The sequence below is a fragment of the Excalfactoria chinensis genome, chromosome 7 (genome assembly GCF_039878825.1).
Source record: "Excalfactoria chinensis isolate bCotChi1 chromosome 7, bCotChi1.hap2, whole genome shotgun sequence".
Taxonomy (NCBI): Eukaryota; Metazoa; Chordata; class Aves; order Galliformes; family Phasianidae; genus Excalfactoria; species Excalfactoria chinensis.
In genome coordinates this window covers 24,323,257-24,339,608 of record NC_092831.1, presented here as the reverse complement: position 1 = coordinate 24,339,608, position 16,352 = coordinate 24,323,257, and the positions used below count along the sequence as shown (strand labels likewise).

Genomic DNA, 16,352 nt, shown 5'->3' with positions numbered 1-16,352 from the left:
AGGAAAAGAATGGAAAAAACATTTCCATCTGCAGGTGCACTCTCAGCTTAAGTCAGAAAGGCAGTACGTAAAGTCATACAGAAAAGGGTTCTTCACATGTCAAAGCTTATGATTTTAACTGTTCTTCTGAAACACCTAAGGATGAGGATCACTGATGCTGAACAGTTACAAGGAAAAAAAACAAATGCCTTTAATGATTGGCACTCCTACATAAAGTGAAATAATTAATAAGTTTACCTTTGCAGGTGGAAAGTACTTTACCTGGTTGTTCAGTACAACTCCTATTCAAGAAACAATTCTGCTCCTGCAGTTTCCATTTAAACATTTCTGTACATTGAGTTCTAAGCGATGACTGAACGGAAAGATACTTTGCACAAAAGATAAAGCATTAAAACTTGTGGGTTACACAACAGTATACTCTCCACCCTTTATTGCACATCCTTTTTTCTCCCAAAACTCTACACTTGATAGCTTGCCTTTTAAACATATTTTTGTTAATATGTCATCATATTATTTGGTATGATTTAAACAGAAAATTGAAATAGAAAGAGTTTGTTCATGAACACAAAGAGGTCTATTATCACTATTGGTTGCAAGAAGAACAAGTACAGCCATACTTTTAAGCACTGCCCTCCAGAATGATTCTCTACCTTTTGCTGATAATGCTAAAAATAATTTCAGAATGACCAATTTTATTTTTTTACTTTATTACGAAAACTTCTACATTACAGTCACTGTTCCAAACAGTTCTTTGACATGGGGTTTCTTTCTATTTAAGTGCCAATACACAAGCCTTGATTACTATTTCAAAAATATTATTAGCATTATCTATGGTAGTTCAACATATGTCAAACCATTGTAACATTCTATTATCAGTTTCCCCCACACACACACTCATTTTTTGTGCCAGCCACGGTGAAGAACAGTTCCTACAATACCCAAATTATCCATCAGTGTTATTCATATAAATTAAGTTAACCATAAGCCACAGAAGAACACACTCACACAAACCCCCAGGGAAATTATTTGTTCTCTAAATGCTCAAAAATGCACCAAGGTGGTCTTTTTTTTTTTCCTGATCCTTATATTTAAGTGACCAAATAAGTTAACAAGCAGAAGTCTCAAACTTAATTCACTGTCAGGTTGCTCAAGAGCATGTTTTCATCATCTTATCACATGGGCTTCTAAAGAAAGTTTGTCCTTAGACCCCTGGTTAATTAAACTTAACACTCTTCAGATATAGCAATTAATTCAGTGCCAGAGTTTGAATTGGTCAGTGCCTCTTCAATCATTTCATAATCAGAAAGCATGGTGAATGCCTGTACATAATTCCGGTAAACAGGCAAGTCCATAGTAGTGTGATTAGGTCTAAAATAGTACGTTAATACTGCATTCAGTAGCTCTCTTTTATAAAGATGCCTCAGAACTTATACAGCCAAAACACACTATGGGATATTCATTATAAATACTAACATTTCTATTCTTAAACAAACAAATCTAATAGATTAATCAGGAAGACTGAATGGTTCTATGGTGCAACTCACCCTGTTTAAACACCTCTGTTGACAAACCAGGAATAAAAAAAGAAACCTACTGCTTCAGAAGCCATGCGATCCAGACTTTTACACGTACTCTATGTAGATGCCATGCCTTTTTGTAGTATTTTTAATTTAAAATGAGTAAATGATCTGTTAGATTAGGAAACTATTTCCTCTTGGCAAATACTCAGCAAATCAAGTTCTGATCTTCATCACCACTTCACAGACAGCCTCTGGCTGCAGTTTTTCAATATTAAAATTAAAAGTTCAGGTGTAGCTCAATGTTTTCATCTGTAACAACAGAACTGAAACATCAGAGTATTCTCAATTTTAAGTGTCATGTCAGGAAATAAAGTGGCATCACTGAAGTTTCACTCAGCAGGTAATCCCAGACACGTCATAAATGCTGGTCTAGGTAAGCTTTTCATGTTGAATCTGGTAGTAGCATGCCTAAATTAAAACAAAAGTCATTTCAGCATATGTACCATCTCTCGGCGAGCTAATAAATAATCATATATAAAAAGGTTGATTTCCTGCAACCTGCCCCAAACCCTTCCTTCCTGTCCAAGAACACAGGACTAGGCTTTCAGCAAGCACGTACAATACAGGAAAACTGCAACACACAACAATGCTCTGATTCAGCAAACAACCAAAAAGAATAAAAAAGAAACAGGAGCTTTCAAATTACAAATTATATTCAACTCTTTCTTAACAAAGATAAAATATGGCACACACACACTCCGAATAAAGTTGTTTCTCCACTTTGTGAAAATGAAGTGCAACTTCCTTGGCAGTTTCTATAATTGTTAGACTATAGTAAGCTTTAAGTTACCTTGTTCATCCTAGATAAAAATCAGACAAACTTAAACCCTAACATTCACACAATTAACCTAAGTCAATCATCACTGCTTAAAGCTGATTAATTTCCAAATACACGCATTTTATAATGCTGAATAATTTCATACCTTCAAAGTGGTAAACATGATGCCTTGTTCCCCATGTTGCAGGTAAGGATCCATCAGGTCTTCAATTAAGTGCACCTCAGACCCCAAATTCCTTATCCTACCACATGAGGGGTGACAAAAGAGGACAAGTGAAGAAACTACAGTACATGATACACTGGGCAGGAAATAGTCATTTTCCTAACCCCACTCTGAGGACACAGTCATCTCCATTTTGACTCCCCCAATATTTATTTAGGTCAAAGCAAACAACTAAATCAAAAATTTTACTAGCCTACAAAAAGCTTAGAATTAGTCAGATAACGAGAAGCTTGAGAGGTTAATATAGGCATGAGTTCTCAAACAACCCATGCTCAACTTAAGCCTGATGCCAATGCTAGCGCCTACCTGGCTCGTAGCACCACGTAGAGAAAAACGGGAAAAAGGTCATCCATGGACCACAGAAAATCTTCCTGAAGACTCTCAAGTACATTCTGAGATATCTCTTCAAAAGTCTGCTGGATTACCTTGAGTTTGTCAGCTGGAGTAAACGTGGTACTGTTTGGAGAGCAAAAGCAAAACATGCTAACGGTAAGAAGCAATGTATCTGCATCTAAATTTGGAAGACAGTAATTAACTGACCTTCCCCCCATGCAAAAAGCTAGATCACTCATTGCAGTACACCCTTGGTCTATAGTCACTGGTTCAAAGCATACTGCTGCAAACAAGACTATCCTCACAGTTTAAAAATGGTTAAACACTTTGGAAGGGTGGGGGAAAAAAAAAAAAGAAAACTTCACACATTTGATTAGATATCCTTCTGCTTTTGAGTTTAAATATCTACAGACATTTCTCAACAGTCACCTTTACAAAGCTATATGTCATTCCCCATCAGGAGAATTTTTAACATTTGTAGTAGGAACTCTGAAACTTCAAGCTTGCCTGGAAATAGACCTTGCCTATCTAGGCGAACAAAGATAAGGCAAGAAATAAACAGTCACAGTTAAGTAGATGCCATTAAATCAAAAACAGTAAAAAACTAAAAGCTTCAGCAAATTACCTGATTTGCTGTAAACATTCAACTGCAGAGGCAAAGCAGGCATCTTTTGTATTTGATGATACCTGTGTAAACATGAGAAGGTTTGTCATTTAAGTTCAGCAACACACTACTCAGGGAAAGAAACAGCATATCATGCAACAGTGTCATAAAAGACTTTCAGATTCCCAGTGCAAAGAGAAGGGAATGCGGCCAGAAGATTAAGTCAGGAAGCTGTCCGTGTATTACTGAGTTTCTTCAAAATTCAGAAAAGCCTACACTGAACAAGAGAGCTCACATAATTGTGAGCTCTTCATAAAGCAGCTGAGCCTACAGATTTCTGAATGATGGAGAGAAAGAATAGACGGATGCGGAAAGACCCAGAGAAATTCAAAGAAATAAGGAAACTTGATGAGAGAAGCAGATAAACACAATGTCTTGCTGAACACATCCTGTTTAATAGATTGGAAGACCACAGCAAATAAGGTAAACAGTTGCAGATAGCATCAAACACTGTGTAATTCAAATACGTGTTGTGTAGTACATGTACATGGTGGAGGGGTTCTGCGCTACAGCAGAAAAAAAAAAGCAACCCTAAACAAACAGATGGGTAAAAATTAAATAAAATAAAAATACACCGGCTCATAAACGGATGTGATGCAAAATATATTGTAAAAGGTTGAAATTGTTCAAAGTCATGATTATTGAAATAATTATTACTGGAGCACCAAAACTGAGCACTATATTACCACTATTTAAGACCAGTGTTCAGCCTCTGTCAATATTATCACTAAGAATTAATATAACTCAGTTCTTCTAATCAGAATGCATTCACAGCAGCACAGCTTTCAAACAGCTTGAAAATTTATTTGGTAGATGTTTTTTCCTTGTGTTTTCATAACCAGAGACCAAGTAACAGGGTTTCAAATTTCTTCCTGTAAGAGCTTCTTACAGAGTAAAACAGTAAGTGACAAAACTGGACAAAGAGCTATGCTAAAAGCTACATCAGTGATTTCTTAAGTAGCAAAACTTTTTTAGGGATCAAGATAATGCAGCGTCTCTTCCAGAAAGGGGTTTATCAAAAGCTCTTCAACCTATTCTTTATGACTTTGACTTCTTTAAAGAAAACTGAACAAAGCACACTGTAAGCCAAGGACCAGTGAACATACCTTTCTACTCTCACCAAGGATGGATACAGTTCCTGGCCAAAATTTCCTGCAAGAAACCCAAATTAATCTATTCAGATAGCAGAGCCTATTACCTTAAAGCATTATTTACTTTATGAAAACAAAATTATGTTCTTTTCTGAGTCAGAGCATCTCTTCCAGCAGGTAGAGCTATATCTAGCACAGACAAGTGAAAAATACTCAGATTTGAAATGCGTTATTTTATATACATGGTTCTGTAGCGATACCAATCTTCCTTTCCCTTCCCTCCTCCCCACTTTTTTTTTTTAATAAAGAGAAGCTTTGATTCATTCTCTCAACCACAGTAATTAGTTTGAAGATACATTTGCATGTATTTTAATCAGAGAAACGCACTCCAGACAATCTTAGACTTGCTTTGTCTAATTACATGCCATAATCTTTCAGCGAGTTTTTAGTGTTGAAGCATACTTACGCTTGCACTCCAAGAAAACTCAGAAGAGCCATATCAGTTTGTTTGTTCAGACGTAAGACGCACTCCCAGTAAACATCTTCCTCACGCTCATTGTCTAAGGCATATAACATAAACAGAGGTGGATAGAGTCGTGGCAGTAGTACAGGGAGTAGCAAGCCAAAACTGGTTACCACATAGCTATAACAAAAGAAGAAAAAGAAGGGGTGAAGAGAAAGATATTTAAAAAAGAGAGATAATTATAAAGATAAAATGAAAATAAATCCTAATTGAAAAATAAATTTTTAATCTAGTATGAATTTATTCTATGAGGAATGAACAATACAGAAAGCACACAAAAAAAATCTATGCTAAGAAATACTTAGCAGTAACTTTCTTTTACAGTCCACTCACAGAACACTCACTGTGGAGCTGTATACTATATTGTAGTTCAGTTTTATCCGCATATTCAAGGAAATTATTTGGCTCCCATTCTGAGCCACCCCACTGATAGCTTAACTTAACCTTTAAAACACTATCTAAAAATCAGCAAGTTAGTTGACCTAGCTCCACATGCTCATACACCATGAATTCATGAGTTTCTTTGCATCAAGCCATAATCTTAACAGGGAAAGCTGGATGTAGGATACCTACTAATACCATCTACGCAGATAACTGGGGCCTTTCTCACAAGGTTCCCTCTGCTGATCCCTCCTTCCTTCTGTTGCCTCCACCCAAAGTGGCTACGAACAGAACAATGGTGGAATCAAGGCTGAGCTCCACATGACATTTGCACTTGACCTGCATTAGCCCAATACTCATTTAACAAACACTGTTCTGAAATCTAGGCCTAAGTTTGAACTTGCTTCTAAATCTGTCATTAAAACCAATGGAAAAATGTATCTGCTTATATCCACCAGTTATAAAGGGCTTTTTCTGTTTGTTTTGTGGTTTTTTTTTTGTTTGTTTGTTTGTGTTCCCCCCTTCTCAAGGTAAAACTGTCAACAGAAAATAAAGCAAGGCCTTCGTTAGTTCACAAAGGGGTTTTTTTTTGCTCGATGTACCCTGGCTCAGGAGATTCTGATCTGGAGTCAGATTTCCCACTGCAGAATGAACGCCTTCCCTTTATTTCCGTCGGCTGAAATGGAATTGTGCTGCCCTCTTCTGGAAGATCAGGGAACAGGAACCTAAGTGGTAACAGTACAGTATGAAAATTCTTAGAAATTTCCACTAAACACAAAAAGAGATGAGAGAAGAAGAAAGAAAAGACTTCTTAATTGCAACATGGTATAACTAAGGCAGCACAGATAATGTATGTACAGTGCCATCCACCTGGAAGAAGACTTAGAAAGACCATACCCTCATATATCAAAGAGACCTTGGCCACTCTGATATTACCTCCCTATAGATAAGGCTAGATATAAGGCTAGATATAGATAAGGATATCTATATCCTTATAGATAAGGCTAGATAAGTGGTTACTAATTTGGATCCTGCCAATCTGAAATCAAAAATATTGCATTTAAACCTGCAATTGCTCTGAGGAATCCAAGCAAGCATTTCATATCAAAATGAATGAGCCACATTCCTAATAACTTTAATGAAATATGCTGCAATTTTCTATTCTTGCTACTCTTCTCAACCCTTTGAACACTGTTCTCTCACAGCATGCATACTCTAAGACACTAAACTGGAAATTTATACTGAACACTCCATCTGCATTTCTAAGTGCAATGTGGGATGTAAGCTTTTACTATTATTTTGACAGAATATTGAAGACTTCTCAGAAAGTTTAAGGAAATATAATCAATGCCCAAAATAGCTTGGACCACATAAACACTAGACTATATCAGTACTTGTGGGATTTTTAAGTAAGTCAGCAGTAGTTTGACTTGAACATTGGAATCTCATTACCTAACCAATTGGAAGATTCGTTTGAGGTAGGACTTAATCTCTCTCACTGCCTCCTGCAGTAATCGTCGATTAGCTCCTACTCCAACATAAGTCATTCTGTAGACAGCTACCAGTGTTTCCACAAGCTTGCCCAAGGGATGGAGAGGAGTATCACATGCCTGATGTGAAAGATACCAATTGCCTGGTCAAATAGATCACCCTGCTAGACAGGTTGAAGAAAAAGTGCAGAACTAGAGATGGATCAGAAAACCAACAACGCAATTTGAAACAAAATATTACAAACACATCACTAAATGACCATTTGAATTATGAAATATATGTATTAGCTGAATATAGGCTCATACAGTGGTCAAGACAGTACAAGAACGTGCCATTGCTTGAATAAGTACTAAACTTAATATGATATAATCAGCAAGTACTCCAAAATGCTCTGCTGGGATCCACTGCATAAAAAAACAAAACTCAAAACAGCAACTGAGAAGATGACTTTAAAGGAAATGTTAATTAGATAGACAGTGATTTTAGTTATCTAATGGTTGTCGAACTCAGTGACTTAAAGTTATAATTAAATATGAATGAATTCAACACTGACTATAAACATGCAAACATTAAAGTAGTTCAAGGAAGCTCTTACATAAGTTATAGTTCCAATGCATTTAACATCATGCCTTGCAAACAAGCTACATGAGCACTCGATAGTCACAATACCTTTATCAAATATTTTTTGATATTTTCATATTTTTCCAAGGTGAAGGCACCAGTGTGTTGCGGAATGAATTCCAGACTTTCCAGTGTCTGAGTATGAGAGCGGCTCAGTAATTCTGGACTACAGTTGTAAAGAAGACAAATAAGTACAGATTATTGGAGACAAAGCAGGGATAAAAACTGAAGCAAAACATGGACGTTACCACAAGAATGTAATCAACCATAAAGAAAAAGATGGTAGAAGTACACATAGGAAACTAGTCAATCGACTGTTCCCTTGAACTTTCAAAGTCTGAGACCTTCAGCCTGAACTTCATCTCCCACACCTGTTGCACAAAAATCCTGAAACTTCACTCAAGCAAATTGAATTTTAACTAACGTTGTGGAAATACACACCTACAGACTTGTTTTACTACAAAAACACAAATCTGTAAGATCAGGAACATGGACGATGCTACCTCCCACTCTTGACAGACATTCAGGAATCACCAGAAACTCGTCACTACACATTTCCTGGACACCAGCAGTATTTACTTACTGCTTACTATTTACACTACTGTTTTTACAGTAAGCTCTTTTACACTAAAAGCCAGCTTCCTGCATTAATAACTTTTCTTTTAACAGCTATTTTTCTCTTAGCATAGTAAAGTCTACTAAATGAGCCTCTTCTGCAATATACTGAAAAGTTTATCCTTATTTAATTGTGTTTATTTGGGTAGGTTCGGTGGTGTTTGGTTTTTTTTTGTGGATTATGTAGCTGTTTTGTTTTGGTTTTGTTTGTTCTTGGTTGTTTTTTTCTTTTCAAATCTCATGGCAAAGATTTTTATCCAAGAAATCTTTTCTTCCCAACCCTTTGAATCTGTTCACTGCATTTTCCTGATTTTTCTGCACTGATTTCAATTGTGACAACTGAACATTCCCATATCAGGCTACCTGTACAAGTTGAAGGTCTTCTGGTAGTAATTAGCTAGCATCATATTTACACATACTGAATAATCTAACAAACAGTAACATCAGAACTAATCCTAAACATTGTATCCCTGAAAGAGGTGTTTGTATTAGGAGTTCCATTTTGATATTTTGTTACTGTTGTTTTCATAACACACGTGATTTTTAGTTAGTTTCTAGACTAGAGTACAATTCCAGTTTCTTTCAATACTTTATCTTGCAAACTACATTCTCTAGGAACCAACCTATCCTTGTGTTGCCGTCGGTTGGTGGTTAGAGCCACTGCAATGTTGTCCCAAGCCTTCCATCTATCACCCTGGCCTGGGCTCTCACAGCCAAGCTGGTTCCAGCATTCTTCAAATACGGCCTTCCATTTCTCATCAGGAGGCACTGCCAGGATCCCAAGTTTCCGCCTAATAAAATGATCAGTTAGTTTGTTAAAAATCAAATGCTCTTGAAATAACACATTCAGACGTGTTTTTCATAGCTAATGTCAACCTAACATCTCAAAGATCTTTACCAAAACCTCATATACTTAATAGTTTCTTACTGTTTATCACTAAGAATAAACCCAGTACTTAAAATAATGTCTTGACTTAAAAAGAGGTTAAAGAAACTTGTATTCATACGTACCATTCTTTCAAAGCTGTTACTCAGCAAGAAAAATATACATTAATCCATGCAACAGATTATAAAGTCACAGGATTAAAATGCTTTCAATGCCTATGTGTGGGAGCAACTATGAATCTGACTACTTTATGCATATCAGTCTTAATCTTTCTTTTATTTTTCCAAGAAACATCTTGTTTAAACACAAAAAGTACTGATCTATTTTCCAACAAAACAGGACAGTGTGACTGACAAGGCTTATCTACATCACTGGTGTTTATTCAGAAGATTGGATACATTTGCATAATAAGAACATCCTACAAAGATATCCCAAACATCTCATGATGTTGGAATGTACTAATAGCCTGCCTACACAGACAAAAACATAAATACATCTATGGACTCCGTCCTAGAAGTATCATCTACAGATAGCACTGCATCATACTAGGTAGGTATGAGGTGGTAGAATGTAAAACAAGTGCAGGCATCTTTTCCCTGACAGCCATTGCTCAGGGATTCTCTATACACAAAAACCAAGAGCTGTGGCCAATCCATATTCATAGGAAATAAAATTGAATTCAGAGCTTCAAAAAGCTTTCAGAAAGCAAATAGAACTATTAAGTCTGGTAGTGTTTTTCCTCGAATTCATTCAAGTTTCAGAAACTGACATCTTTCATAAATACTTTTTCCCCACCAAATTTAGATGAGAACTAGAAACACTGACATTTCTCCATGCTTCCAGTTTCACAAAGCAGAAAAAGAAGGCTTTCAAGGTTTCTCATAAATGATGTTAGAAGATTTTCAGTCTCAAGAGAGACAGAAAAGGGCTGTTGAAACCCTCATTTCACAAGCTATCTTCACAAATATGTACATACATTTATTCATAGATTCCCTACTGAGGCAAAAACAGGCAATTGCTAAGGTTGTAAATGCTCAGTACAGCAGGGAGGCCTGTGTAGCATCACATCCCATTGTGGGTGTCAGCACTGTCAAAAGAAATCACCAGTGCATGCTTCAGAAGCATATCAAGAAGTAATCTAGGTTAACAGTTGTTTCCCATTTTAATCTGAAATTTCAGAGTAAGCTTCAAAGACACTGAATTCTGCACAACCAATACTAGTACTGCAGACCTGTACACAGTGCTACTAAATGCTGAACTTTCATCTGCTGCTTTTCTTAAAATTTACTTTAAGTTATTCTACTTAAAGATCTCAATTGTGATTTCAGTGGAACAAGTGTGTTCTTTCCAGAGGTGATACAGCTGCTACAAGCAGTATTACATATCCTTTGCAAAACAATTTGTTAAAAAGTCTTGTTTTACTTTTGGCAATTCAGCGACTCAAGCACTTTGAATTTCTGCCCTGTTTGGAAGAGTTGTAGCATTTAACTAATTCCATCCTAATGTACCCTTACTGGCATTATTAAGTTACCATCAGAGTCGTTAGCAGAAGGTAGAACATGCTGTGAATGATTTAATCCCCAGCAAATGCAACTTAGTCTCACTCACAAATATAATCATTAATCACTAGATATAAACTCAGGTTCTAACAGCCAGTCCAGACATAAATAAAAAATACAGGGCCTGCTGTAGCTTAGTAGCAACATGTCAAGTAACCTGTAATTTTATAGCGTTACTCAAGTAGTAATGAATACCACAACAGCTATGAAATAGGGTTTTCTCTTATTTTTTAGAGAGCAGAGAAAAGGAATCAAAAAATCAAGAAGCATCTTCTCAAAATCTCATTTTTTTCCTTCAGAAAAAAATAATTTAACCAGCCTCTGAAAAAAGCCAAGGGTTACATTTGAGAGCATCACTGAACCACATCAGAAATTATTTCGTATTCAACACTCACAGTGCTTTAGGCTTATCCTTCTCACTCTCATATAAGCTAGGTTTAAAGTAGGTTCCTGTGATTTTTATTCCAGATCCCCATTCTCCACTGAAGAGTCCTTCAATATAATCTCCATTTGGCAGTGTCAGTGTTCCCTTAGGAAAAGACAACAAAAATTGAATGGAAATTCATTAGGACTCGAAGTACAAGACTGCCATTATTTTAAAGGGAACAGTTTACAAATTGTTGTGATATCAACCTTTCCGCTCAGAGTCCAGTTATCTGAAAATTCCCCTTCATAAACAGTATCATCCTCAGAAAGCAGAATGCCAGTCCCCTACAAAGACAATCATAAGAAACAGCACTGTTATTATAATAGAAGGCCAGACTTCAGATCTAAAGGTACACTGAAACACTTGCTACTAATTCTTAACTAATTATTATTCTTTTTGAGCAATTTCTGCAGCAGTCCTAAGTAAAACCAAACTGGAATACAGACATTTAAAAAATAAAACAAACATCCCAACAGAAGGTTAGAAGAACAGAATGTTTACACAACCTAACAGGTTATATATATAACCAGCCATCTAATCCAGAAAGGTACCACATCTGGAGGACAAGTCACTGTAGCACAAATCCTAGCGCTCAACTCACCATCATTTTGTTAGTGCTGAAGGCTCCTTCATAATACAATCCAAACTGAGTAACCACAACACCATTTCCTTGGCAAAGGTCATCTTGCCACATTCCCATATACTTTTCTCCTCTGAAGAAAGAAAATGAAGTAGAAATAATGCAGCTTAATATATACCTTCTCTTTCTATGGATTTATTCCAGAATTTCACCATCAAAAAAAAAACATTGAGTTATACATCACTTGCTACAAAGTATGTTAATCCAGTTTTCTCTAGATTAAAGAGAATAAGATTTTTTGATAGAGAAGAATCCTAAAGAACTTCCTTTAACAAGAGACATTACAGATTGGCTATATCCAAGTGAGCTGTACCTGAAATAGCTGAAGTCCACTTAAGACCAATTTCTACCTAAAGGAACCCAAGCTACAGTTACAGCAAATAAGAAACACAGAATCTTGAACCTGATCCAGCTCAGCAAACAAATTATGCTTGAAAAGAGATCTTAAGCTTCATTAGACATCTACCTGACGTATTTGACAGTTAGTTAGAACAGATGCTATATGCTTACCTTAGACAATTTGTTTCACCTTCTTTACCTAAGCTACATGACTCAAATTGAGGGGATAATTAAAAAAAAAAAAAAAAATCAATGTTCTGTGTGGGGAGTGAGAAGGAGGCCTACAAAGTCACCTGACACTTGAAAATACCATTAGCTCTGTTACAAGAAATGCACACATACTACTTTCATCTTCAGTCTTCTTACTATTCTGCTTTGTAAGTGGGTTTTCAGTCCAGTTATACCAAAACTAGTTTCTTGAGCTCCAACCCAAAACCCCTCTTTCCAGGAACGAAACAGAATTGATTGGGTGACTGTAAAGACAAAACTATACTGATCTGTGCTCAGAAAGCATTTACTCTGTGTATTTATTTAGTGCAATCCAGAAACAATTCTATTTCTGAAGCCATCAATTTACCAACCTGCTCTCTTAAAGGAAATATCTTCCCTTCATAGCGCTGACAGAATTAGTCTATGGAATATCTGAATCTGAGCTGAAATTTAACTTCGTCTTGTTTAGCAGGTCACTGAACAACTCAATCTTACAGATCTGAAATCGAAGAATACTCCTCTCATAACGTTTACAAGGCTTCCAGTGCTAACATAGTATTCCTTACTGAGGCACTATATTCAGCACTAGCTATCAGGCAGGAGTATGACAAGAAAGAAAGGCAAAAAAACAGACTCCAGATACAGCAAGAAAAAGAAACCTCTACATTCATTCTCAAGATTATCAATACTAAAAATCAAGTGCAAGAAAAGTGCAAGTAAACAAGACAAAACAAGACACTGTTGCTAAAAGAGTAAAAGAATTTGATCTGGTAGTAGAAACAGTATTAGCATACACACACATTTGATCAGTGCTTAAGAATTCAAGTAACTCAAACATTACCTTGTAATATCATCAAAAACACCATAACCACTCTTCTTATCCATTGTCCACTGTCCAATGAACATACTGGGAGAAGAAGAGGTAAGCTTCCCACTGCGCAGCAGGCCATGGCCATGACGCATGTTATCCTGAAAGCATCCTTCATATACTTCACCAGTAGCATAGCTATGAAGAAAAAAAGAAAGAAAGAAGTAAGATTCCCACAATTTGCCATCCCCATTTTTTCTTATAAGAACTACACTGCAGTCATACCAAGTAAAAACTACAGTTAAAGTATATTCAGGACATAAGCGAGCTTCATTGTTTTAAAGGCAACTTCTCCCCAGCAAGCAGAACTGTTATATTTTACTTGTCTCTAAAGAAAAGACTATCACGAATTATTGAAAGGTGGTAGCAACTGTAGAATAGACATTAATGACAGAACTGAAAACAAGTGTAATTGCAAGCAATTCAAAGTAAAAGCAGAAAATAAGCTAACAACACACCTACATACATGGGGCTGGTTGGTAATGGAACAGTGAACCAGAATATCAGACCCGCTCTCCCTTCTGCAGCGACAGCAACACAAATGCCAAATTACCTGTAGACTCCATGCCCGCACATTTTGCCTTCCTTCCAGTACCCCACGTAGTGGTCATCTTTATTCAAGGCTTTATTTGGCACTCTGTATTCACCGTACCTGTCAGTGCACAAACATGGAACTCAAGCAGCTGTAATACTAATGCACTTAATCAATAAAAAGAAGATGTAACATCCATTCTAAAAATCAGAACGCTCTATGTTTTCGTGCATCCCTAGCTACAACAGTTACATGCTTATTGATGTAAAGAGAGGAAGCAAAAATTTCAGCATCATTAGGTCAATTTAGTCTGTACTGCTTCTTCTGGTGTTGGATTTTGACACTGCTCTAAACTTTCCCCTCTCTAGCACACTGCAACATTCTTCTCAACTTTCTAAAGCACACAAGGCTTCTCACATCTTGTGTCTACCTTGGTTGTCTTCAAGACTCGATAACTCAAATGCACCATTATTCCAAGGCAAGAACTAGCTTCTAACTGTGCTCAAGCAGATGAACAGAATTGTTCATATTATCACTCTGCCTAAGACAGCTTATCTGTAGGACTTGCTCTTACGAAGAGATTAAAAGTCTGTTATAAAGATTTTCCTGTAAGCATGTCTAGCCCCACAACATACTACTGCTGAATGCTGATTACACAGAGTGCATGCTGAAATGCAAGTATATGCATTTGATTGTCACAGTAAATAATGCTAAATACCAATCTACTTATATGTGTTGGTAATTTTTATCTCTAAGAAAGCCAAAATAATCGTGGTTACGTTCACAAGTTACATGAGGGAAAACTATAAAACCAGACCAGAGCTTTAACATACACCAATAACTAAGGCAAATGTTAACAATCTGCCTGCAGCCTGATCACATTTCAATTTCTCCTCTGATTCCATACTTTGAAAAAACAACTGAAATTCAAGAGGACTCCTGAAATACTTTAACTCCCCTGTACAGACATGTCTGCTCACAAGATTTGTATAAGAATGAGTTTGGAAAGAAGTTAACCTCGTAGCCTCAATAATGCCACATGCAGACTCTTAGCAATGGATTAACTCAAAGCTGTATAATCAACTACGAGTTTACTTTCAAGCGGTCTCACTTGTTTCATGAGATAAATGGTTAATATCCAGGACTCGCTCCTGTTCATCCTACTTTCTAATTCCTCTGACCTTATTATCTTAGTCACCAGGATCATACGTTCATACATTTTAAGAGAAAAGGTTTATTTTAAGCCTTCATCTCCATCCAAAAGTTTTACACCCCCCCACTCCACAAGGAACACTGCAAGAAAAAAAGTGACAGAAGTTGCATCACTACACTGTATGAAAATTATCACCTTTCCTAGGAGAACAAATATAACACCAACTGGACATTCTGAAAGAATGCTGCAACAAAGAATGTTAGATACCTATATAAAGAAAACCTGACTGCAGAGTTTTTAACTGAGTTCCTCTGCTTAGAAATCCATGCCACTTACTCTCTCAACTGTTTCACCACTCTCTCTCTCCCTCCGTGCTGCAGATAACTACCCCAACTGGCTCCAGTTTTATTAAACAGCAAGTTTTTAATTGCAGTTGCAGACTGCAAGTAAGATGCACATGGACATCTTAACATTCACAACCCTGAGTCAATGAGAGTCACTGCAAAACCTTTTAATTAAAAGATTTACAATCTTATTAACCCTTGCTGTAATTTATACCAAAAGCTACTTCTTGTCCTGTCCCTTCCATAAGTAGTGGGGGATCTTACCCATCCTCCAGTCCAGTTCGGAAGGTCCCCGAGTACATTCTTCCATCGGCCCACTTTAGGATCCCTCTGGAAAACATACAAAGTCATACTTTGTATACAAAGACATGTACCAGATAATCAGTTCACTTAGTGCTTCCCAAATAACTTCTGTGAAGCCTACTTACCAATTCAGTAACTACTTCATTTTGTTTTCAATTGTTACGTTCAAATGCTTTTACCTGCCATGGGGTTTTCCTGAGAGCCATCTCCCGTCATAAACAGCATCTTTAAATCGAGGGTCCTTATAGAAGGCGTATTTGGCACTGCGAGAAATAGGAGGTTCCTGTCTTGGAACATTCCCACCAGCTCCATATAGAATTAAATCAGAAGTCCCTTTAAGGGCCTGATCCACTGCTTGACTTATTGCCCTCAGCCACTTAGTCTGAAACAGAGTTTTAATCACAGAATTTAGCTAGCATCTGATTTTGCATTGAATCTCTCTCCCTTACAGCAACTAAAGCCATCTCCTTTGAGCTCTGCAGTACAGTACTGCTACTTCTCCCTGTTTGCTTTTACAGTAGGAGGGAAAAATCTCCTTCGTATCACTGAAGCCACAAAGAATTTGTAGATATGCCTACCTTTTCCTGTGGTGTTGAAGAGAGCAGAACAAATTGTTCTTCTGGTGTTGTAATCTTCAATCCATTCCTACAAGGAAGGCGGGAGAAGTATTTTAATCCAATGAAATTTCATCCAAAAAAAGAACAAAGTTTCTTAGAGCATGTTAGACAATGAGACTACTGGCTAATCTCTTGATTTTATCTTGTTGTTCTTAATTTTTATACAACTATTAT

At 36.8% G+C, this 16,352-nt stretch overlaps 1 protein-coding gene across 3 annotated transcripts in view; it reads right to left on the bottom strand.

Moving 5' to 3' along the window:
* Positions 1 to 57: 57 nt before the first annotated feature.
* ALS2 (alsin Rho guanine nucleotide exchange factor ALS2) overlaps positions 58 to 16,352 on the bottom strand; it is a 78,692-nt gene continuing 62,397 nt past the window's right edge. For all 3 annotated transcript variants that reach the window (XM_072341741.1, XM_072341740.1, XM_072341742.1), the window contains 18 exons: positions 16,140 to 16,206; positions 15,741 to 15,943; positions 15,523 to 15,588; positions 13,783 to 13,881; positions 13,203 to 13,367; positions 11,774 to 11,885; positions 11,379 to 11,456; positions 11,141 to 11,274; positions 8,924 to 9,091; positions 7,734 to 7,851; positions 7,026 to 7,183; positions 6,176 to 6,298; positions 5,136 to 5,312; positions 4,685 to 4,730; positions 3,540 to 3,601; positions 2,888 to 3,037; positions 2,504 to 2,600; positions 58 to 1,988 (listed from right to left, as the gene is read on the bottom strand). In XM_072341741.1, coding sequence (XP_072197842.1) covers positions 1,950 to 1,988; positions 2,504 to 2,600; positions 2,888 to 3,037; positions 3,540 to 3,601; positions 4,685 to 4,730; positions 5,136 to 5,312; positions 6,176 to 6,298; positions 7,026 to 7,183; positions 7,734 to 7,851; positions 8,924 to 9,091; positions 11,141 to 11,274; positions 11,379 to 11,456; positions 11,774 to 11,885; positions 13,203 to 13,367; positions 13,783 to 13,881; positions 15,523 to 15,588; positions 15,741 to 15,943; positions 16,140 to 16,206 — 2,062 coding nt within the window. In that variant the 3' untranslated portion in view covers positions 58 to 1,949. The remainder of the gene's footprint in view (positions 1,989 to 2,503; positions 2,601 to 2,887; positions 3,038 to 3,539; positions 3,602 to 4,684; positions 4,731 to 5,135; positions 5,313 to 6,175; positions 6,299 to 7,025; positions 7,184 to 7,733; positions 7,852 to 8,923; positions 9,092 to 11,140; positions 11,275 to 11,378; positions 11,457 to 11,773; positions 11,886 to 13,202; positions 13,368 to 13,782; positions 13,882 to 15,522; positions 15,589 to 15,740; positions 15,944 to 16,139; positions 16,207 to 16,352) is intronic.